The sequence below is a fragment of the Oncorhynchus gorbuscha genome, linkage group LG11 (assembly GCF_021184085.1).
Source record: "Oncorhynchus gorbuscha isolate QuinsamMale2020 ecotype Even-year linkage group LG11, OgorEven_v1.0, whole genome shotgun sequence".
In the NCBI taxonomy this organism is placed as follows: domain Eukaryota; kingdom Metazoa; phylum Chordata; class Actinopteri; order Salmoniformes; family Salmonidae; genus Oncorhynchus; species Oncorhynchus gorbuscha.
Window position 1 is genome coordinate 15,532,428 of NC_060183.1, and position 25,170 is coordinate 15,557,597.

General features: G+C 45.4%; 1 protein-coding gene across 4 annotated transcripts in view; it reads left to right on the forward strand.

Moving 5' to 3' along the window:
- The window catches only part of LOC124048149 (protocadherin-15-like), a 353,300-nt gene that overhangs the window by 315,202 nt on the left and 12,928 nt on the right, over window positions 1-25,170 (forward strand). For all 4 annotated transcript variants that reach the window (XM_046368624.1, XM_046368627.1, XM_046368626.1 and 1 more), the window contains 9 exons: window positions 994-1,121; window positions 7,793-8,011; window positions 8,811-8,899; window positions 10,551-10,727; window positions 11,609-11,827; window positions 13,533-13,541; window positions 14,159-14,269; window positions 19,924-19,945; window positions 20,356-20,394. In XM_046368624.1, coding sequence (XP_046224580.1) covers window positions 994-1,121; window positions 7,793-8,011; window positions 8,811-8,899; window positions 10,551-10,727; window positions 11,609-11,827; window positions 13,533-13,541; window positions 14,159-14,269; window positions 19,924-19,945; window positions 20,356-20,394 — 1,013 coding nt within the window. The remainder of the gene's footprint in view (window positions 1-993; window positions 1,122-7,792; window positions 8,012-8,810; window positions 8,900-10,550; window positions 10,728-11,608; window positions 11,828-13,532; window positions 13,542-14,158; window positions 14,270-19,923; window positions 19,946-20,355; window positions 20,395-25,170) is intronic.

Consider the following 25,170-nt stretch of genomic DNA (forward strand, 5'->3'; position numbering starts at 1 on the left):
GTCTTTACTCCTAGTCTGTCCCCCTGGTTTGTCCCCATGGTCTGTACTCCTAGTCTGTCCCCATGGTCTGTACTCCTAGTCTGTCCCCATGGTCTGTACTCCTAGTCTGTCCCCATGGTCTATACTCCTAGTCTGTCCCCATGGTCTGTCCCCATGGTCTGTACTCCTTGTCTGTCCCCATGGTCTATACTCCTAGTCTGTCCCCATGGTTTTTGTCCCCATGGTCTGTACTCCTGGCCTGCTGCTCTGGTCTGTCTTCCTAGTCTGTCCCCCTGGTCTGTCCCCATGGTCTGTACTCCTAGTCTGTCCCCATGGTCTGTACTCCTAGTCTGTCCCCCTGGTTTGTCCCCATGGTCTGTACTCCTAGTCTGTCCCCCTGGTTTGTCCCCATGGTCTGTCTTCCTAGTCTGTCCCCCTGGTCTGTCCCCATGGTCTGTACTCCTAGTCTGTCCCCATGGTCTGTACTCCTAGTCTGTCCCCATGGTTTGTCCCCATGGTCTGTACTCCTAGTCTGTCCCCCTGGTTTGTCCCCATGGTCTGTACTCCTAGTCTGTCCCCATGGTCTGTACTCCTAGTCTGTCCCCATGGTCTGTACTCCTGGCCTGTCGCTCTGGTCTGTCTTCCTGGTCTGTCTCAGAGCATTTTGTCAGATGATGAGTTGAGCAGGGTCTGTGTTTTGTTTACCTCTGAATCAGAAGACTGACTATACCGGCACACTTTACAGTGACAAAACAAGGGTTATGACACACATGTTATTTGGTGGGTCCCTCTGTGTATTTGTAGCCCTTCAGGAGTGACATTTTACTATGAGAAATGACAAACCGCAATGCAGTGCTGTAGTATTTTAGTAAAACATCTAACTCATTGTATTGACAGGGAAATGGATATGATGCACATTTGACTGTTTCGAGTTCTCATTTTCTATTCAATCCAAATGATATTCAGATTAGCCTTTGGGGTTATTTTTTATTATTTTTTCTTTTTCCTCTGCAGCTAACACAGCGAGGGTGTTCATTGATGTTCTGGATGAGAATGACCACTCTCCTGTCTTTACCAAACCCTTGTACCTGGGAGGAGTGGCTGAGGACGCAAAGACATTCACTTCCGTACTACAAGTCCAGGTACCCCAAGCTCCTTTCTAACACAAAGTGGACAACTTCTAAATAGTGCGATTGGTGTCGAAAGAGGACAATTCATTCTTTTTTTTAAATGTACATTTTCTATCAAACTGCGATCACTCCTCACGATTGCAACCTGCCAAAATGTGTCCGGTTGAACGATTATCTGTGTTTGCATTTGAAATGTTGATAATGCATGACCAGCTGGGGGATCAACCATCTCTTTCAGACACCTCTGACAAAACGTAGAATGTCCAGACCGTAGAGGCTCTCACATAAAATCTCTGACAAAACTTAGAATGCCCAGGAAGGTAGAGACTCTCACATAAAATCTCTGACAAAACTTAGAATGCCCAGGAAGGTAGAGACTCTCACATAAAATCTCTGACAATACTTAGAATGTCCAGGCCGTAGAGACTCTCACATAAAATCTCTGACAATACTTAGAATGCTAAGGCCGTAGAGGCTCTCTCATAAAATCTCTGACAATACTTAGAATGTCCAGGCCGTAGAGGCTCTCACATAAAATCTCTGACAATACTTAGAATGTCCAGGCCGTAGAGGCTCTCACATAAAATCTCTGACAATACTTAGAATGTCCAGGCCGTAGAGGCTCTCACATAAAATCTCTGACAATACTTAGAATGTCCAGGCCGTAGAGGCTCTCACGTAAAATCTCTGACAATACTTAGAATGCCCAGGCTGTAGAGACTCTCATATAAAATCTCTGACAATACTTAGAATGCTAAGGCCGTAGAGGCTCTCTCATAAAATCTCTGACAATACTTAGAATGCCCAGGCCGTAGAGGCTCTCACATAAAATCTCTGACAATACTTAGAATGCTAAGGCCGTAGAGGCTCTCACATAAAATCTCTGACAATACTTAGAATGTCCAGGCCGTAGAGGCTCTCTCATAAAATCTCTTACAATACTTAGAATGTCCAGGCCGTAGAGGCTCTCACATAAAATCTCTGACAATACTTAGAATGTCCAGGCCGTAGAGGCTCTCACATAAAATCTCTGACAATACTTAGAATGCTAAGGCTGTAGAGGCTCTCACATAAAATCTCTGACAATACTTAGAATGTCCAGGCCGTAGAGGCTCTCACATAAAATCTCTGACAATACTTAGAATGCTAAGGCCGTAGAGGCTCTCACATAAAATCTCTGACAATACTTAGAATGTCCAGGCCGTAGAGGCTCTCACATAAAATCTCTGACAATACTTAGAATGTCCAGGCCGTAGAGGCTCTCACATAAAATCTCTGACAATACTTAGAATGCCCAGGCTGTAGAGGCTCTCATATAAAATCTCTGACAATACTTAGAATGCCCAGGCTGTAGAGACTCTCATATAAAATCTCCACACATCTGTCAATAGCATGCTGCAAAGTCCTGTGTGAAAGAGAATTATCCCCTGTGTGCACCAGGGCGTGTTGTTGTTAGTTTTTCGCACCATTGTTGCTGAAGCCACTGTGACACCTGTTGGGCGTGTGCTCAGACTGAGACTGAGACTGTGTGTGTGTGTGTGTGTGTGTGTGTGTGTGTGTGTGTGTGTGTGTGTGTGTGTGTGTGTGTGTGTGTGTGTGTGTGTGTGTGTGTGTGTGTGTGTGTGTGTGTGTGTGTGTGTGTGTGTGTGTGTGTGTGTGTGTGTGTGTGTGTGTGTGTGTGTGTGTGTGTGTGTGTGTGTGAGAGAGTGAGTCAAATCTAAAAAGAACATGAAGAAAATGTACAACAATGACAAATGGTTTGATGAAGAATGCAAAAACCTAAGAAAGATTTTGAGAAACCTGTCCAACCAAAAACATAGAGACCCAGAAAACCTGAGGTTATGCCTTCACTATGGTGAATCCCTAAAACAATACAGAAATACACTACGGAAAAAGAAGGAACAGCACGTCAAAAATCAGTTCAATGTAATTGAAGAATCCATAGACAGAACAAATAATTATCTATCCAAAACAGTGATGTATAGGTAAACCACTTCTCCAATCTTTTTGGCTCTATAACAAAGATCGTTGCATCGTTGTTTCAGAATGATGAGCCGTAGCAAGACTACTTTTTATTCAGATATGCATGCTGTTTTCTCTGGTGTTTGTCTGATGTTTGTCTCCCTGCCGGTCTTTCTCCCTGTTTGTCTATATGCCTGTCTCCCTGCCTGTTTCCCTGCTGGTCTTTCTCCCTGCCTGTCTTTCTCCCTGTCGGTCTGTCTCCCTGCTGGTCTGTCTTCCTGCTGGTCTGTCTCATGGTCTGTCTACCTGCCTGTATCCTTGTATGTCTCCCTGCCGGCCTGTCTCCCTGCCGGCCTGTCTACCTGCCGGCCTGTCTACCTGTCTGTCTACCTGCCTGTCTTCCTGCCTGTCTTCCTGTCTCCCTGTCTGTGTATTTGTCTGTCTCCCTGCCTGCCTGCCTTCATCTTTCCATCTGTCTGCGTCTGAGTATGCGCCTACCATGTCTGTGTGCAGGTGAAGTGGGCATCATTTGACATTTGAGTAATTTAGCAGACGCTCTTATCTAGAGCCACTTACAGTTAGTGCATTCATCCTAACATAGCTAGGTGGGACAACCACATATCACAGGTATAGTAAGTACACTTTTCCTCAATAAAGTAGCTATCGGGGGGGGGGGGGGGGGTCAAGTGCAAGTGTTGATTCAGGAGTGAGGAGGGGGGTTGTTGCTCCACTCGACTGTTGTTTCTCCCTTCGACTGTTGTTGCTCCCTTCGACTGTTGTTGCACCATTCGACTGTTGTTGCTCCCTTCGACTGTTTTTGCACCATTCGACTGTTGTTGCACCATTCGACTGTTGTTGCTCCCTTCGACTGTTTTTGCACCATTCGACTGTTGTTTCTCCCTTCGACTGTTGTTGCACCATTCGACTGTTGTTTCTCCCTTCGACTGTTGTTGCACCATTCGACTGTTGTTTCTCCCTTCGACTGTTGTTGCACCATTCGACTGTTGTTGCTCCCTTCGACTGTTGTTGCTCCACTCGACTGTTGTCGCTCCATTCGACTGTTGTTGCTCCACTCGACTGTTGTCGCTCCATTCGACTGTTGTTGCTCCCTTTGTCTGTTGTTGCTCCACTCGGCTGTTGTTTCTCCATTCGACTGTTGTTGCTCCACTCGACTGTTGTCGCTCCATTCGACTGTTGTTGCTCCACTCGACTGTTGTCGCTCCATTCGACTGTTGTTGCTCCACTCGACTGTTGTCGCTCCATTCGACTGTTGTTGCTCCACTCGACTGTTGTTTCTCCATTCGACTGTTGTCGCTCCATTCGACTGTTGTTGCTCCACTCGACTGTTGTCGCTCCATTCGACTGTTGTTGCTCCACTCGACTGTTGTCGCTCCATTCGACTGTTGTTGCTCCACTCGACTGTTGTCGCTCCATTCGACTGTTGTTGCTCCACTCGACTGTTGTCGCTCCATTCGACTGTTGTTGCTCCACTCGACTGTTGTCGCTCCATTCGACTGTTGTTGCTCCCTTTGTCTGTTGTTGCGCCATTCGACTGTTGTTGCACCATTCGACTGTTGTTTCTCCCTTCGACTGTTGTTTCTCCCTTCGACTGTTTTTGCTCCATTTGACTGTTGTTGCTCCACTCGACTGTTGTTGCGCCATTCGACTGTTGTTGCGCTATTCGACTGTTGTTTCTCCCTTTGTCTGTTGTTGCTCCATTCGACTGTTGTTTCTCCCTTTGTCTGTTGTTGCTCCATTCGACTGTTGTTTCTCCCTTCGACTGTTGTTTCTCCCTTCGACTGTTGTTTCTCCCTTCGACTGTTTTTGCTCCATTTGACTGTTGTTGCTCCATTCGACTGTTGTTTCTCCCTTTGACTGTTGTTGCTCCACTCGACTGTTGTTACTCCACTCGGCTGTTGTTGCTCCACTTGACTGTTGTTGCTCCACTTGACTGTTGTTGCTCCACTCGACTGTTGTTGCTCCAATCGACTGTTGTTTCTCCACTCGACTGTTGTTGCTCCACTCGACTGTTGTTGCTCCACTCGGCTGTTGTTGCTCCCTTCGGCTGTTGCTCCACTTGACTGTTGTTGCTCCACTCGACTGTTGTTGCTCCACTCGGCTGTTGTTGCTCCCTTCGGCTGTTGTTGCTCCACTCGACTGTTGTTGCTCCCTTCGACTGTTGTTGCTCCACTCGGCTGTTGTTGCTCCCTTCGACTGTTGTTGCTCCACTCGACTGTTGTTGCTCCCTTCGACTGTTGTTGCTCCACTCGGCTGTTGTTGCTCCCTTCGACTGTTGTTGCTCCACTCGACTGTTGTTGTTCCACTCGGCTGTTGTTGCTCCCTTCGGCTGTTGTTGCTCCACTCGACTGTTGTTGCTCCCTTCGACTGTTGTTGCTCCACTCGGCTGTTGTTGCTCCCTTCGACTGTTGTTGCTCCACTCGACTGTTGTTGCTCCACTCGACTGTTGTTGCTCCACTCGGCTGTTGTTGCTCCACTCGGCTGTTGTTGCTCCACTCGACTGTTGTTGCTCCCTTCGACTGTTGTTGCTCCACTCGGCTGTTGTTGCTTCCTTCGACTGTTGTTGCTCCACCCGACTGCTGTTGCTCCACTCGGCTGTTGTTGCTCCCTTCGGCTGTTGTTGCTCCCTTCGGCTGTTGTTGCTCCCTTCGACCGTTGTTGCTCCACTCGACTGTTGTTGCTCCACTCGACTGTTGTTGCTCCACTCGGCTGTTGTTGCTCCACTCGGCTGTTGTTGCTCCCTTTGTCTGTTGTTGCTCCACTCAACTGTTGTTGCTCCACTCGACTGTTGTTGCTCCCTTCGACCGTTGTTGCTCCACTCGACTGTTGTTGCTCCCTTCGACCGTTGTTGCTCCACTCGGCTGTTGTTGCTCCCTTCGACCGTTGTTGCTCCACTTGACTGTTGTTGCTCCACTCGACTGTTGTTGCTCCACTCGACTGTTGTTGCTCCACTCGGCTGTTGTTGCTCCACTCGACTGTTGTTGCTCCCTTCGACCGTTGTTGCTCCACTCGGCTGTTGTTGCTCCACTCGACCGTTGTTGCTCCACTCGACTGTTGTTGCTCCACTCGACTGTTGTTGCTCCCTTCGACCGTTGTTGCTCCACTCGGCTGTTGTTGCTCCCTTTGACTGTTGTGGCTCCAATCGACTGTTGTGGCTCCAATCGACTGTTGTGGCTCCAATCGACTGTTTTGGCTCCCTTCGACTGTTGTGGCTCCAATCGACTGTTGCTCCCTTCGACTGTTGTTGCTGGCTAGTGTAGAACACAGTCAGGCTAGTGTAGAACACAGTCACAAACGGGTTTGTCATGAGCCTCAAAAGAGATCCTTTAGACCAGGAAGTAATGGAATTACTGGGTCAAAGAGCTCCTGAACTGACATACTGTACCCACTGGTTTCAACTCCTAATGGTAACATTCAACCTCCCAGGTGTTTCACACACAGTCAGGGTCAGTATCTTCGTCTTTAGTAATTCATACCTATTCCCTGTTGCTTTACTAATAGGACATTCATAGCAGATCTGAATATGGATCTCTGTAAAATCTCCTAGGCATCCCCAAGATTAGACTACTTTAAAATCCTTCTTTAAATAGTTTTGTTAGAAAGAGTGAATTTAAACCCTGATGGAGTGGTGGCCAAAACTGAAGAAAGGGTAGAATGGAGGGAGGGAGGGACAGAAGTGATGTTTGCTACTCTGTCTCAGAGGAGCATTGCCACTGCAGAAATAAATAATAACTTGTCTTCTGAGTGACACACGTTGTCTGTGATTGATCTTATAATTAGTATATTTGAACACAAAACAAGTCACTCTTGACGGAATGTGTTTGTGTTCCTGTACAGATAGGAAAACGAAGAGGAATCTCTGCACAAATCAGCCTCAAATCAGAACCACAGTTTCTAACAAGTCAGGGTTGCTTTCATAACACAGTCAAATGCTGTCCCCTCTCTCTGCTTGCTTGGTGCAGTCTTTGTGCCACATTTTCACACTGCATTCATACACTGGTATATTTTTTTCCTGGTCTGGTCTCACCATTAACTAACCCAGGGGGTGGATTATTTTATCAGTGAACCTTTACCTATACAGTATACGGTATAGTATAGTGTGAGACACAAATGAGTTGCAGAATATTGAAAATATCTCATTAGTGTGAATGACTCCAGCTGGGCAGGGCACAGCGCTGTCTCTGCTCCTTAACACTCAGTCTCAGTCGTAAAAAACAAAAGAGGTCTAATAAATCAACTTCACTGCAGAGCAACAAGGCAACCGGTGAAGTCAGCTGTGTCCCTGTTAAAGAGAGAGTGGCTCGCGGCTCGAAGACTCCACCTACAGCAAGAATGGAGAACTACAACCACTTCAAAACAATAAAACAAATATGTGCCCTTTGTATTTTCAAGGGATGAGCTGATTGGGATCTTGATGTTGAATTGTTGTTGTGGTTGTTGACGCTGCTGTGTTTGAACCTCTTGAATGCTTTGTGTGTGTGTGTGTGTGTGTGTGTGTGTGTGTGTGTGTGTGTGTGTGTGTGTGTGTGTGTGTGTGTGTGTGTGTGTGTGTGTGTGTGTGTGTGTGTGTGTGTGTGTGTGTGTGTGTGTGTGTGTGTGTGTGTGTGTGTGTGTGTGTGTGTGTGTGTGTGTGTGTGTGTCTGTGTGTGTGTCTGTGTGTGTGTGTGTCTGTGTTTGTGCCTGTGTCTGTGTGTGTGTCTCAGGCCCTGGACAAGGACACAGGGAATTACAGCTCCATGCAGTACAGGCTCGTTATCCCTCCCACCACCAACGGCAAGGACGGCTTTGTCATCGAGCCCTTCACCGGTGTCATCAAGACTGCCATTATGTACAGGAACATGCGCCGGTCTTACTTCAAGTTCGAAGTGGTCGCCACTGACAATTACGGCCAGGGGGGACTGAGCAACAAGGCAGAGGTGGTGGTGAGTGTTTGTCCTGTTCCCGTAGAATGAAATGGAGATTCCCATTCTAGTAACTGTAGTTCTATGTGCTGTGCGTTTCCCTCCGTGAAAAGCCATTGGTCTGGTCTCTGAGTCTTTTGTTCAATGCTAAGTTCAAGTTCCATCAGTCCTGCCTAGTTTTCCATGCCAGCTATGAACAATTCTAGCTTATGGACCTTTAAGTATGTCAATATCCACAATACTTCCACTCCCCAGGTTTACACTGGCGGTACATACCCCTCCTCTCCTCCCAAAATACACATTCAAAGCTTCCCATAGGAATTGCATTTGTAAAAAGACACAGTAGTGATACTCCAGCTAATCAATGATCTGTGTCTGGTGGCATCCTTGTGGTAGATAGTATAGGCTAGCTATCCCTGAGAGAGTAGATGAATGTGTGTTCCTTCCGTGCTGGCTGCTTCCCAGTTTGTTGCAAATTGAACTGTCCCAGGGCATATGGGGACCATTGATTATACATTACAGCCTTGTGCTGCCTATTCCTCCCTTTGCCCTTAATGAAATAAGGGGCTGGCTGGGTCAGAGCCTTGCCTGAACGAGAGGAGCCACGCTGGGGCTAAATTAATCTAATTCCAACGGGAAGCTTAATTTCATGGGGACTGTATAAAGGGACCTTCCTGCCAAACTACCGGGCGAGTTCCTGTTGTGGTTTCGCCTGCTGTCTAAAATGAAAGCTCATTTTGTAGAGGTTAGGGAGGAGAGGGGAATAGATACTGGTTTTGTGTCTGCTGCATTGATCATCTGATTGAACCCTGTTTCCCAGGTGTCCGTGGTGAATCTGCTGGATATGCAGGTGGTGGTGTCCAACGTTGCTCCTACAGTGGTGGAACAGAACAAGGACAAGCTCCTCGGGTAACGTAGAAGATATCTAATCTATTGTAATTCACTTAAGAAGGATATTGCGTCCGTCTTTTAACATTCGAGTCGCGACTATGCTCATAGTCTCCTAAACCTCATATGCAAGTGACTCATTTTAGCAACACTTGCATTTGGCCCTTTCCCAGGCGTGCAGGTGTTTGAGGGGGCTGCATGATTCAGAGTTGATTTGATCGTCGCCTTCTACCGAGATGAAAAGGTGTCCCACTGTGTGACGGCTGCTCAAATTAAAGTGTCAGGCAACGCGAGCCTTCCTTCAGTTTCCATTCGAGGCTCTCCCTACCTGCCTCCTCAGGTCTATCGGAGCTCTGTCATACACTTCAGACAGCCACTCCCCAATGGTTCCCTTCTTGTCTTGAGCTTACTTCTTAGCCATTGGCATTGTTATCATCAGTAGGAGTCTAACTTCTCTCTGAATCTAAATTGCAAAAGAGGAAAAGTGCCAGTGGCTCTATAGCTGTCTCCTGTTCCTCTGAGGTGGGGGCGTGTGTGTGCGTGTGCGTGTGTGTGTGTGTGTGTGTGTGTGTGTGTGTGTGTGTGTGTGTGTGTGTGTGTGTGTGTGTGTGTGTGTGTGTGTGTGTGTGTGTGTGTGTGTGTGTGTGTGTGTGTGTGTGTGTGTGTGTGTGTGTGTGTGTGTGTGTGTGTGTGAATTCCGGCACATGTGTGTGACCTTGCGTGTATTAGCTGTGCTGCTACTATACACCTGTCCGTCACCCAACGTATCCTCCTACTGACAATCAACCAGTATCAGTCCTCCTGATGGACTTCCTCTGACTGGGTGTCATCCTAAGGTCTCTCCACCTTCTCTCCCAGGGCTACGGCCCCAGCTGTGGAGCCACCTAGTTCATCAGTGTTTTCCCACTCCCAAGGGGAGAGACATCCATCTGGTCTCAGTGCTGTCATGCCGTCCTCTTTGGCGTTTCCCAGGTAATTGGCTCAACACCTACTGTGTCTTTCCTCAGAGCTCAGAGGGCTGCAGAGGCCCATCGCCAGACGAGGGTTGTGTCTGAAAGGGAACACTATTTCCAATATAGTGCACTACTTTTGACCAGAACCCTATTTGGGTATAGGACGTGGTGCACTTTATTGTGAACAGGGTACCATTTCAGAAAAACACAAGGATATTTTCTTTGAACTGATACTATTGTAGACACTTCGATTTTGGAGACGGAGCACCATATTTGGCTTTGCATTGCAATCCAAAACCAGTCTTGATACACACTGTTGAGCGTGAAAAACCCAGCAGCGTTGCCGTTCTTGACACACTTAACCGGTGCGCCTGGAACCTACTCCCATACCCCATTCAAAGGCACTTAAATCTTTTGTCTTGTCTATTCACCCTCTGAATGGCACACATACACAGTTCATGTCTCAGTTGTCTCAAGGCTTAGAAATCCTTCTTTAACCCGTCTCCTCCCCTTCATCTACACTGATTGAAGTAGATTTACTAAGTGACACCAATAAGGGATCACAGCTTTCACCTGGATTCACCTGGTCATTCTATGTCATGGAAAGAGCATAACATTTTGTACCCAGTGTAAATCACCGTTGAACATTTCCCCCTAGATCCTGCTATCACCTCGTTTCTCTACAAATCCACTGATGCTTGCTTCCTCTCCCTCTGTAGGGTCCTGGAGCGCTATGTGCAGGACCAGATTCCAGGGGCCAAAGTGGTGGTGGAGTCCATAGGACCGCGGCGGTTTGGCGACGGCTTCGAGCAAGAGGACTACTCCAAATCAGACCTGATGGTGTATGCTGTTGACCCTCTGACCAACAGGGCCATTTCACGCCAAGAGCTGTTCAAGTGAGAAGAAAGTCACTACGGTGGCCCTGAGGGACAAAACAGTTTATAACTAAAGTGATTGCCCCTTAGGGCCACCCTCTGTCGTATCTAGATACGCCATCCCTGTGGAGCAGGTGTTTACCCAGTGACAGACAGAGGGGGGATGTCACCACTCACCAGAGTTGTTTTGTTCCCTGTCACCCTGCAGTCAGCCCCTCATTAGAGAGCCAAACGCATGCCCTCGTACGACAGCAGCCCCGGTTCAGCCATTCAACTGGCTGACAACCGGCTGAGCCACCGCTCTGTACTGCTCCCTACATACTCTGCACAGCAGGCTCAGTGGTCATCTAGCCACCCTCTGCCTCTTTCAGCTCCACAGAGTGACAAATGAACCTAGTGAACAATGGCAACATAATTGTGAAGCAGTGTGTACCCACACCTGACATTTATGCTTCCGGCCATTACAGGGAGTAGAGTGTTGCACTGTTTGCTCTTAGATGTAACTGATGGATATATCATAAAGATTTTCTCTTGCACATAATTGGTATATGACTGGAGACATTTGTTTTTTCCTGAACACTTAACTATAACTAAGGCCTGGTCAGGTGACCAGGAAAAACTCCAGGCCCTCTGACTGATGGTGATGATGGTGGTGATGATGATGAGGATGATGATTATAATGATGATGGTGGTGATGATGGTGATGATAAAATAGTGATGGTGATGATGATGATGATGATGGTGAGAGTGATGATGATAATGATGGTGGTGGTAATAATAATGATGTAATAGTGATGATGATGATGATGATGATGATGATGATGATGATGATGATGATGATGATGATGACCATGTGTGTGTGTGTAACTATACTGCATGTAATCTGTCTGTTTCCATCCAAGGTTTCTGGACGGGAAGCTGCTGGACATCAACAAGGAGTTCCAGCCGTACCTGGGCCGAGGAGGGAGGATCCTGGAGATACGCTCCCCTGACGTGGTGACCAGCGTGAAGAAGGCCATGCAGACCGTGGGCTACACAGAGGGGGCGCTGCTCGCCCTCGCCGTCATCATCATCCTCTGCTGCATCCCCGCCATCTTCATCGTCATCATCACCTACAGGCAGTGTGTAGAAAAAACAGTTCAAAGTTCAAATGCTGTATTGGAAGTACATTTTGGGTCAAATGGGAATTGGTCTTGGGGAATGTGAGTATGAATAGGCCACAAGGCACAAGTACTGGTGCAGACAGACACAGAGGTGCAGACAGACACAGAGGTGCAGACAGACACAGAGGTGCAGACAGACACAGAGGTGCAGACAGGCACAGAGGTGCAGACAGGCACAGAGGTGCAGACAGCACGTTACCTGCTTTCCAGCCCTCAGAAGCTGTCCCTAATGCCCATCGTTTTAGGAGGAAACAAGCTTTCTCTCCGCAATTCACCATGGAAACGCCTTTGAGAGCCGGCATAATCGTCTATTTATACAGCGTGAAAGCACATTAATTAATGTCAGAGCAGATAAACACTGCAGACTGATTGTTGCGGTTTGGGGGAGATTTTCTCCCTCTGCTCTGAGCCTGCGAACCAAACCGAGCAGCAAATGGCTAGACTGATAGCCATCGCGATTTCAGGGCTAGAGTGACAGCCATCGCGATTTCAGGGCTAGACTGATAGCCATCGCGATTTCAGGGCTAGAGTGACAGCCATCGCGATTTCAGGGCTAGAGTGACAGCCATCGCGATTTCAGGGCTAGAGTGACAGCCATCGCGATTTCAGGGCTAGACTGATAGCCATCGCGATTTCAGGGCTAGAGTGACAGGCATCGCGATTTCAGGGCGAGACTGATAGCCATCGCGATTTCAGGGCTAGAGTGACAGCCATCGCGATTTCAGGGCTAGACTGATAGCCATCGCGATTTCAGGGCTAGAGTGACAGCCATCGCGATTTCAGGGCTAGACTGATAGCCATCGCGATTTCAGGGCTAGAGTGACAGCCATCGCGATTTCAGGGCTAGACTGATAGCCATCGCAATTTCAGGGCTAGACTGACAGCCGTCACGATTTCAGGGCTAGACTGAAAGCCGTCACGATATCGGGGCTAGACTGACAGCCGTCACGATTTCAGGGCTAGACTGACAGCCGTCACGATTTCAGGGCTAGACTGACAGCCGTCACGATTTCAGGGCTAGACTGACAGCCGTCACGATTTCAGGGCTAGACTGACAGCCGTCACGATTTCGAGGCTAGACTGACAGCCGTCACGATTTCGGGGCTAGACTGACAGCCGCGACGATTTCGGGGCTAGACTGACAGCCGTCGCGATTTCAGGGCTAGACTGACAGCCGCGACGATTTCAGGGCTAGACTGACAGCCGTCACGATTTCAGGGCTAGACTGACAGCCGTCACAATTTCAGGGCTAGACTGACAGCCGTCACGATTTCAGGGCTAGACTGAGAGCCGTCACGATTTCGGAGCTAGACTGACAGCCGTCACAATTTCGGGGATAGACTGACAGCCGTCACAATTTCGGGGATAGACTGACAGCCATCACGATTTCAGGGCTAGACTGACAGCCGTCACGATTTCAGGGCTAGACTGACAGCCGTGACGATTTCAGGGCTAGACATGAAACAGATGAGAAAATAATTGTGTGTCATCTTCATCAGTGACTCAGCTTCAGGAAAGTGGCTTAATCTACAGAGAATTCTTTCAATCTCTCTCTTTTTGTATTAAAAGACAATGATTGTAACAAGCATTGTGTCTGTAATTTGCCCCTCGCTATTACCAACATCCTTCTCTTTCTTTCTCCTCTTTCTTCCATTGTCAACAGATTCAAAGAGTGAGTATTAAAATCATCAAATCCAATTTTATTGGTCGCATATACATATTTAGCAGCTGTTATCGCAGGTGTAGCTAAATGCTAATGTTCCTAGCTGCAACAGTGCAGTAATACCTAACAATACACACAAATCCCAAATATAGAAATATTAGAAGGAGCAACCTCCCCCCCCCGCTGTGCACGCCACGTGTTTCCATGGGCACAAACACTGTTCATGACACAAACTGTTCACTCCCCTCTGGTTGGCAGAGAGAAAATGTTGCAGGTTTAAAGCTTATTTTTGTGCAATTCTACCCATTTGTCCATGTCTAATGTGTATTCATGTGATATTTGAGTGGCTCGAACATGTTTTCCAAAGCCAATGATTGGGATCAGGGAAGTCAACGAAATCTAAAACAAATGAAGAGTGCATAACCTGTTTTTATACACTGCAGTCGGAGACGATAAATAAGAAACGTGCCGGCAACAATTGGTTTCTTTGAGTATATTGGGGTGCCACTGTGTGCCAAGATATTTATTTATGCGTGCATTTATAATGTAGCAGTGTCCTCTTCGAATTTGCTGACGCTGTAATTTATCGTAACTTGGTTGAATTTCTCTCCATGGTACTACTAAAGGAGACAGGCGGAGTGTGCTAAAACTGCCCGGATACAAATGACCCTCCCTACTGGCAAATCAGTGGTTGCTGCCACCAACAACCTGTATGAAGAGCTGGGGGACAACACCATGTAAGTTTTAGAATATATCCTATCTTATCCCATGATGTGGGTCCTTGCAAATTCTCTGTTTAATTTAGAATTGGAGCAATTTTCCTGGGCGTGATTGGGTTCCTTGGTCAAACATATGCTACTGTAGACATTGTTTTAAGTTTATCTGTGGAGGTTATATCATGCTGTGCTTCAGTGTAGTTCTTCACTGGGGAAACTGAGCAAAGCTGTTATCACCATTCCATGGCTCAGCAGTTTCCTGCCTTCTAGATATGCTCGCTTCCATAAACTTAATAGAATTTCATATGCAAGGAAAATACCATCTGGAATATGATTCTTATTTTATTCTTTACTGTTCAAGATGGAGTACGATTGACTTCAAAACAGACTGGCTAGCTCTCTGAAAACAAGGGGGAAATTCATGTCAATTGAAGATAATTGAAATACTTATTCAAGTGCCGTGGCGAAACACAATTTATTTTATCGATAAGGTTGTTGAGTGGCTCAGTCATTGAGCAGTACAGCGTGTGGCTTCATGTGCTGCTGCAAAGCCATAAGATATGTCCTGATCACATAGAGAACAGACCTAGGCTTACTTTAGAATGAACTGGTCAACCGCTCTGCTGATCAAGGAGCCCTTGTAGCTTCCTCCTTCTCTGATCAAAAACAATGCAATGGTAAAGTCAATCGTTTTTTCAATTGTCAGCCATCAACCAGGCGGTGGACATTCAGAGAATGAAATCTGCCATTACCGGCAGTCAAGTGTGTAGCATTTCTGTGATTCGCCCTGCTTTTCCTGCTATACTCATCTATCTATCTTATTGCCTCATTTCTCTTCCTTGGCCTCCAGAGTGAAGTGAGTACTTGTGTTGTAGCGCTAGGTTGTAACTGTTGCTCATTAGAGTTTTCCTTTAGCAGGCCCTTAAATTGTATGTAGATCAGTGGAGGCTGGTGGGAAGAGCTATAGGAGGACTGGCTCATTGTAATGGCTGGAATGGAATAAATGGAATTGTATCAGACACATCACACAAATAGAAACCACACATTTCACTCCCTTCCATTGATTCCATTCCGGCCATTACAATGAGCCCGTTCAGTCTGGCAGTTGCGGTCTTATTTCGCCTTGCAACGTTTTAGGAGAGGAGATCGGTCGCTAAGCTTATTTGGTGGTAGTAAGGTTTTTCTTTGGAAGTTATCTCTCTCATCACAATTTTCCTCCTTCTATCGTTTCAAGTCTTTTTTCTCCTCTGCCGTCTCCATAAAAGCAAAAAAGAGGAGGATAACCGCCAGAGGCTCAACAGCACACTTTCCACAGGGGCCATCGCTGCACACAAGCTTTCCAGTGCCAATGGGGTCCTCCTCAACAACATGCCCAAGTCTCAGAGTAACATCACGTAATTCTCAGACGAGAACCCCTTAAACACCAAGAACCCCCTGTTTGACGAAGGCACGGGCACTCTCAGCAGCCCAGAGATCCTGGGGCAGCAACAGAGGACGATGGAACTCCTGGGGACCTATCCCCCCCCCCCCCCCCCCCCCCACGGAACCCTGCGGACCTCGGAGAGGGCCCCTTCCTGAATTTCAACTGTGGGGGCTCGGGCCACTCCTGGACCCTACCCTCCAGGCTCCACAGGCAGGAGATGTGTGATGCTCTGAGGAGACAGGTGGTGATGGACCCGGTGCAGTGGGAGCTGGAGCTGCTGAAGACTGAGCTGAAGGACAGTAAGTACATGCTAGACGGCCTGGACTGGGGAAACCTGGCCGGCCTGGACTGGGGAAACCTGAGGCGCAGCACCTACATGGAGCCCAAGCCCATGTCCGTGAAGGAGCAGGCCAGGCAGTTTGAGCAGCAGGCCAAGAGGGAGATGAAGAAGAGGCAGAGCCGTGAGTCCCAGGGGTCTCTCTCTGCTGACTTCCTGATGGGGCTGGGGTTCGACAGCACCCAGCACTGTGCCAGAGAGGCCTGTCAGTCTCTGGACTCCATTCTGAGTAGAAACAGAGAGGACCGCCAGTCTCTGGGCTGCATCTTGGGTAGAGGACTGCCATCTGGGACAAGAAAGAGAGGGCCCACCCTGCGTCATTAATACCCAGAGCAATGGTAGTCCACCCCCCAGCCACAAGCCCACTCTTCCCATCCTGCGCAGCCTCAGCTTCTCCAGCTACAACTCAGCCTCCACCGAACACTAAGAGGTCATCCCTGAACCCCCAGACGTGCCCCCTTCTCCTCCCCCACCCAGCTTCCCTCCACCTCCCCCTCCATGCCTCCTCCCCCTCCATGCCTCCTCCCAATTCCCCCTCCACCCTTAACTACGGCAAAAACCTTTTCCCTGCCCCTCCTCCGCCTCTCCCTCCTCCCATGTCCCCTCCCCTCAATCGTCCATCTGCGTTTGTGCTCCCCCTCGCCCGCTGTGACCACCCTGAGACCTGTGACCCTGCAGCCTCCCCCGCCGCCCCTCCCCATCAACCCCGGGCTCCCCATGAAGAGGCTGAAGGGGATCCTGAAGAAAGTACAGAACATTGCCGACATCAAGAAATCTGTTTCCAACATGTGCAATCAAATAGACAAGAAAAACGACGGGTCTGTTGATTCTGTGGACTCCTTCTACGCTGAACTAGACATTGCAGAGACTGTAGTCCCCACCACAGCAGAGGTGCAGGCTGATGCTCCGTTTTGGAGAACAGTACAAACAGGTACACGTCCAGCCAAACATCAAAATGAACTCCTTATAGTGGAAGAGCTGGAGAAACGCTTCCCCTCTCAGTCCACTGCAATGTGACTCTCTCCTTCTATTTCTGTTCAGTGACTCTTTCTTCTTTTTCTTCTTCATTTTGTGTTCTTTTGCAATTCCATTCTTCATTCATTCTTGTGTTTTCATTTTTTGTCATTTATTGTTGTCATGTATTTTTTTCAATGGAGTTGTTTTCATTCTGAAATGTTGATTGATATTTATTTATATATGAATGCATGGCTAGTCTTGTTCCGTGTCATAAGTTAATTGTAATTGTAAGGTTTTATGGTCACCTAAAGATGAAGATAATCTAGAGAATTTTACCTCCAAACAAAACGCCATAATGACAAAGACAATCAACCAGTATCAGGTTGATAGAGGGTTTTGCAAAAATAAATTAAAACATTAAATTACATCTTTACATAAGCATTCAGACCCTTTACTCAGTACTTTGTTGAAGCACATTTGGCAGCGATTACAGCCTCAAGTCTTCTTGGGTATGACACTAAAAGCTTGGCAAACCTGTATTTGGGCAGTTTCTCTCATTCTTCTCTGCAGATCCTCTCAAGCTCTGTCAGGTTGGATGGGGAACGTCGCTGCACAGCTATTTTCAGGTCTCCCCAGAGATGTTTGATCCGGTTCAAGTCTGGGCTCCGGCTGGGCCACTCAAGGACATTCAGAGACTTGTCCTGAAGCCACTCCTGAGTGGTCTTGGCTGTGTGCTTAGCATTGTTGTCCTGTTGGAAGGTGAACCTTCACCCCACTCTGAGGTCCTGAGTGCTCTGGAGCAGGTTTTCATCAAGGATCTCTCTGTACCTTGCTCCTTTCATTTTTCCCTCGATCCTGACTAGTCTTCCAGTCCCTGCCGCTGAATAACATCCCCACAGCATGATGCTGCCACCCCCATGCTTCACCGTAGGGATGGTTTCAGGTTTCCTCCAGACGTGACGCTTGGCATTCAGGCCAAAGAGTTCAATCAGACCAGAGTATCTTGGTCTGATTGTGTGTGTGTGTGTGTGTGTGTGTGTGTGTGTGTGTGTGTGTGTGTGTGTGTGTGTGTGTGTGTGTGTGTGTGTGTGTGTGTGTGTGTGTGTGTGTGTGTGTGTGTGTGTGTGTGTGTGTGTGTGTGTGTGTGTGTGTGTGTGTGTGTGTGTGTGTGTGTGTGTGTGTGTGTGTGTGTGAGTCAAATCTAAAAAGAACATGAAGAAAATGTACAACAATGACAAATGGTTTGATGAAGAACGCAAAAACCTAAGAAAAATTTTGAGAAACCTGTCCAACCAAAAACATAGAGACCCAGAAAACCTGAGGTTATGCCTTCACTATGGTGAATCCCTAAAACAATACAGAAATACACTACGGAAAAAGAAGGAACAGCACGTCAAAAATCAGTTCAATGTAATTGAAGAATCCATAGACAGAACAAAGAATTATCTATCCAAAACAGTGATGTATAGGTAAACCACTTCTCCAATCTTTTTGGCTCTATAACAAAGAACAAATAGCAAAAATATGTACATGATCAAATGCAAATGTTAGAATCCACTATTGAAGACTTCAACAACCCACTGGATTATCCAATTACCTTGAATGAACTACAGGACAAATTAAAAACCCTCCAACCCAAAAAGGCCTGTGGTGTTGGTATCCTCAATGAAATGATAAAATATACAGACAACAAATTCCAACTGGCTATACTTAAACTCTTTGACATTTGACTTCAGATTCTAGTTGGTTGAGGCCTGGTGCTGCAGACTGTTCTAGTGTCCTCGCCAATTTGATGATACTTATGTTGAAGAGGGCCCTGTGGAAAGACATTTGTTTCTGTCAGTTTAAACTGTACACTTGTTGTTTGTGTTCATAGATTTTATAATGTTGTATGTTTTTGCCCCAACACCACTTTCCATCCATTTGTATAGCAGGCCCTCATGCTAAATTGAGTCAAAAGCTTTTTTGAAATCAACAAAGCATGAGAAGACTTTGCCTTTGATTTGGTTTCTTTGTTTGTTTGTTTGTCAATTAGGGTCTGCAGGGTGAATACGTGGTCTGTCTTACGGTAATTTGGTAAAAAGCCAATTTGACATTTGCTCAGTACATTGTTTTCATTGAGGAAATGTATGAGTCTGCTGTTAATGATAATGCAGATGATTTTCCCAAGGTTGCTGTTGACACATATCCCACGGTAGTTATTGGGGTCAAATCTGTCACCACTTTTGTTTATTGGGGTGATCAGTCCTTGGTTCCAAATATTGGGAAATATGCCAGAGCTGAGGATGATGTTAAAGCGTTTTAGTATAGCCAATTGTAATTTGTACTCTGTATATTTTATCATTTCATTGAGGATACCATAAACACCACAGGCCTTTTTGGGTTGGAAGGTTTGTATTTTGCCCTGTAGTTCGTTCAATGTAATTGGAGAATCCAGTGGGTTCTGGTAGTTTTTAATAGTTGATTCTAGGATTTGTCTTTGATCATGTACATTTTTGCTGTTTGTTCTTTGTTATAGAGCCAAAAAGATTGGAGATGTGGATAGATCTCATACATCTCCATTTTGGATGGATAACTCTTTGTTTTGTTGTTTGTTTAGAGTTTTCCAATTTTCACAGAAGTGGTTAGATTCTATGGATTATTACTTTTCCCTCTGTCCCCCTTTCTTTTCCTTTCTCTCTCTCTCTTAGTGAGGGGTAGGGGTAGAATAGATTTAAGAGCACTGAATAATTCATATTATTGCCTTCCAAAAGGAGGCAATTCTTTACAATTCTCATGTACTTTAAACTGAAACATTAGCAAAGGGAGACCACTCTCTGCTTTTGATTTAAGCAGCCAATTACTGCTACAGTAAGTAATACAAGCTCAAGCAATCTTTATCTTGACAATCTTTATTTTTGACAATCTTTATCTTGACAATCTGGTTTACTGATTTCCACAATGTTTCCTCCTTTACAGGCGCGGGTATGGACATCATGAGGTACGTTGGCGTTTCCATTCCTCTGAAATTGGCGTTGCTGTTATCTGTAGACACAGCGTTGATAGAAGGACCAAAACTAAATATGGAAATGAACTTCCAATGCACCGCCCACCTTATATTTGGGGAGGCGATGTGGTGCACAGATATTGGAGAAGTTTGGCTGATGGCGGAAGCTGTCATCCCTTCGTATTAAATGCCTTGGGTTTTGGTTATGAAATGATCTTATTATACTTGATTGACACAGGCTGTTTCTTCTGTCTATTTCCCATGAAACTCCCCCTGACCTCGCTTGCTACCCCTTCCCCATCCATATTTGCATTGATCCACTATCTGTTTAATGAAACCTACCTTTTATCTATTTCCCCTTTGACTGTCTTTTCCTCCTCAACTGTCCACTCTCTCTCCGGCAGCAACAGCAGTTGCTCAGGCCCTCTCTTCTGAGACCGGAGGTACTGAATACTCTCTATCTATCTCTCTCAATTCAATTAAGTTCAATTCACAAGGCTTTATTGGCATGGGAAACATATGTTAACATCTCAAAAGCAAGTGAAATAGATAATACACGAAAGTGAAATAAACAATAAAAAAATAAGGGCCTCCCGGGTGGTGCAGTGGTTAAGGGCGCTGTACTGCAACGCCAGCTGTGCCACCAGAGACTCTGGGTTCGCGCCCAGGCTCTGTCGTAACCGGCCGCGACCGGGAGTTGTAGCGATGAGACAAGATAGTAGCTACTAAATACAGTTGGATACCACAAAATTGGGGAGAAAAAGGGGTAAAATTAAACAAAAATAAAAAATAAATAACAGTAAAACATTACACTCACAGAAATGTCTTATTATGTCTATATACAGTGTTATAGCAATGTGCAAATAGTTAAGGTACAAAAGGGAAAATAAATAAACATAAATATGGATTGTATTTACAATGGTATTTGTTCTTCACTGGTTCACCCTTTTCTTGTAGCAACAGGTCACAAATATTGCTGCTGTGATGGCACACTGTGGCATTTCACCCAGTGGATATAAGAGTTTATCAAAATGTGGTTTGTGTTCAAATTCTTTGTGGATCTGTGTAATCTGAGGGAAATATGTGTCTCTAATATGGTCATACATTTGGCAGGAGGTTAGGAAGTGCAGCTCCATTTTGTGGTTAGTGTGCACATAGCTTGTCTTGTCTTGAGAGCCAGGTCTGCCTACGGCGACCTTTCTCATTAGCAAGGCTATGGTCACTGAGTCTGTACATAGACAAAGATTTCCTTAATTTTGGGTCAGTCACAGTGGTCAGGTATTCTGCCACTGAATACTCTATGTTTAGGGCTGAATAGCATTCTAGTTTGCGCTGTTCTTTTTGTAAATTCTTTCCAATATGTCAAGTAGTTATCTTTTAGTTTTCTCATGATTTGGTTGGGTCTAATTGTGTTGCTGTCCTGGGGCTCTGTGGGGTCTGTTTGTGTTTGTGAACAGAGCCCCAGGACAAACTTGCTTAAGGGGCTCTTCTCCAGGTTAATCTCTCTGTAGGTGATGGCTTTGTTATGGAATCGCTTCCTTTTAGGTGGCTGTAGAATTTTACAGCTCTTTTCTGGATTAAATATGCATGCTATCATTAGCAGGTATCTGCTCTGCATGCATTATTTGGTGTTTTACATTGTACACAGGGGATATTTTTGCAGAATTCTGCATGCCGAGTCTCAATTTGGTGTTTGTCCCATTTTGTGAACACTAGGTTGGTGAGCTGACCCCAGACCTCTTAACCATAAAGGGCAATGGGTTCTATAACTGATTCAAGTCTTTTTACCCAGTTACCTGTGGCGCTGATGTTTAGGCCAAGGTACAGTATGTATAGTTTTTTTGTGTGCTCAAGGGTAACGGTGTCTGGATGGAATTTGTACTCTTGGTCCTGGCAACTGGACCCTTTTTGAAACACCATTATTTATGTCTTACTGAGTTTTACTGTCAGGGCCAAGGTCTGACAGAATCTGGGCAGAAGTTCTAGGTGCTGCTCTACGCACTCCTTGGTTGGGGAGAGAAGCACCAGATCATTAACAAACAGTAGACATTTTACTTCCGATTCTAGTAGGGTGAGGCTGGGTGCTGAAAACTGTGCTAGTGCCCTCACCAATTTGTTGATAAATATGTTGAAGAGGGTGGGGGCTTAAGCTGCATCCCTGTCTCACCCCCCGGCCCTGTGGAAAGAAATGTGACTCACCAACAGGATTCTGGAATTTCTGTTTTTTACATCGGATAAAAGTAAAGACTCAGAGCTGCAAAATGGTATATCATACACTGCATTTGAGGAAACAATGGGAAAGTAATTATGTTTCGAAAGTTGATCAACTTGTAAACTTACTTTTGAGAAAACCATCTGTCAGTGTTTTGGTACTACTATTGGAGAGCCCTTCTTTGTCTACACCCATTCAGCATTGTTCACACCCTATTAAACCGGTTGATCCGAGCGTTCTGTACTAACTTGCCAGCTACTTCCAGACTTCTTAGAGAGAGAGAGAGAGAACAGCTCACTGAACATTTTTCACCCTAGCAGAGCTGGTTATGTTATCCAGCGCATTGGTGACCAGATACCAACTGTGCTGTCAGACTGTCCGTTCGTAAATTCAGAGTGTTTCACCTTCAGAGCACACACTGGGCGCTCTGGCCAATAAGTAGGGTTGTTCCGAAAGCTCTGACCTCACAATAACAGTCACCCAAGTAATAACAGTCACCCAAGCTAAGTGGCTAACATTGGCTAGCTACTTCCAGACATATAATGAAAGAACACCCCACCCCACCATTTTACTCCCCCTAGCAGACCTGGTTAGGCAGTTTTCATGTTATCCAAAGCGTTTTTGATTGTAACTGTGCTGCTGGCAACAATTGAATTATGCTTTGTTGCCGACATATTCAACGGGTGTTGAGCATTAAAAAATGTATCAGTTATTCTGCGCTCTGGCACACTAAGACGAGAGTCTTTTCTTAAGAAATGTGGCTAGATAGCTAGCTAGGTAAACAATTAATCTAACGCATGACGTAACATTAGTTAGCGAGCCAGCCAGCTAACGTTAGCTAGCTAGATAACGGTACACTAACTTGAAATGAAAATACTTTGTCAAAATTAGAGTAGAGTCTTTTGTTAAGACATGTAGCTAGCTAGCAAAACAATGGACAATAATCCAACTCATTATGTTACTACCCTGCATGAATCTGCAAGTAGGTAACCAACCAGGTTCTATGGCTATAACTAGTCAAGCAAATGTATCTGAGATACGAAGAATAAGATCATACACAAAGGTAGCTAGCGACCCAGCCAGCTAACGTTAGCTAGCTAACAGTACACTTGAAAGTAAACCAATTTCTGTTTAAAATTTTCCTTGTAAGAAGGAATCAGGAGGATAGAATTATGGTCAGATTTGCCAAACGGAGGGCGAGGGAGAACTTTGCACCAGTCTCAACGTCAACAGTGAAGAGGCGACTCTGGGATGCTGGCCTTCTAGGCAGAGTTCCTCTGTCCAGTGTCTGTCTTCTTTTGCCCCTCTTCATCTTTTATTTTTATTGTCCAGTCTGAGATATGGCTTTTTCTTTGCAACTCTGCTTAGAAGGCCAGTACACTCTAATGTGCTTGTCCTCTTGTTCCGTTGTGCACCGGGGCCTCCCACTCCTCTTCTATTCTGGTTAGAGAGAGTTTGCGCTGTTCTGTTAAGGGACTAGTACACAGCGTTGTACGAGATCTTCAGTTTCTTGGCAATTTCTCCCATGGAATAGCCTTCTTTTCTCAGAACAAGAATATACTGACAAGTTTCAGAAGAAAGTTCTTGGTTTCTGGCCATTTTGAGCCTGTAACCGAACCCTCAAATACTAACGCTCCAGATACTCAACGAGTCTAAAGTTGTTTTATTGCTTCTTTAATCAGGACAACAGTTTTCATCTATGCTAACATAATTGCAAAAGGGTTTTCTAATGATCAAATCAGCCTTTCAAAATGATAAACTTGGATTAGCTAACTAGAGGTTGACCGATGAATCGGTATGGCCGATTAATTAGGGCCGATTTCAAGTTTTCATAACAATCAGTCATTTGCATTTTTGTGTTTGCCAGCAGCTCTTAGCAATGTTTGAATCACAGAGCTGTTTATGACTTCAAGCCTATCAACTCCTGAGATTAGGCTGGCAATACTAAAGTTCCTAGAAAACATGCAATAGTCAAATGTATATGAAATACAAAATGGTATAGAGAGAAATAGTCAACGTGTCATAATTCCTATAATAACTACAACCTAAAACTTCTTAACTGGGAATATTGAACCACCAGCTTTCATATTTTCTGAGCAAGGAACTGAAACGTTAGATTTTTTACATGGCACATATTGGACTTTTACTTTCTTCTCCAATTGAGCATATTTCATTATTTATTTGAGACTAAATTGATTTTATTTCTGTATTATATTATTTATTTAGTATTGTTGTAATTGTCATTATTACAAATATATATATATATATATATATATATGTATACACTTATATATAAATTGTCTGATGTATCAGTATCGGCATTGAAAAATCATAATTGGTCGACCTCTATAGCCAACACAACGTGTCATTGGAACACAGGAGTGATGATTGCTGATAATTGGCCTCTGTACGCCTATGTAGATATTCCATTAAAAATCAGCAGTTTCCAGCTACAATAGTCATTTACAACATTAACAATGTCTACACTGTATTTCTGATCAATTTGATGTTATTTTAATGGATAATTTGCTTTTGTTTCAAAAACAAGGACATTTACAAGTGACCATTACAGTGAAACATTTTGTCCAGGAAATTGTCTAGAAGGGATTGAATTTGTTGTTGCCTAAACTTTTTTGGGGAGATTTCCAAAATACTTTCCTTCCATCTATAGCATTTCTTAATATTATTCTGTTCCTTTGACTTTGATGGCTCCTGATTTAGCATAGCTCTGTTCAAATAGAGTGTGATTTTTCTGTGATCTGATAGGGGTATCAGTAGACTGACTCTGAACGCTCTGAGAGACTCTGGGTTCAGGTCAATGATAAAGTAGTCTACAGTACTACTGCCAAGAGATGAGCTATAGGTGTACATACCAAAGAAGTCCCCTCGAACCCTACCAGTGACTATGTACATACCCAGCATCCAACAGAAGTTGTTGCAGGAGTTGCTACAGGAGTTGTGACCCATTTCTGTTGGTTATGTTGCCGTAGTTGTTTCTATGGGGGAA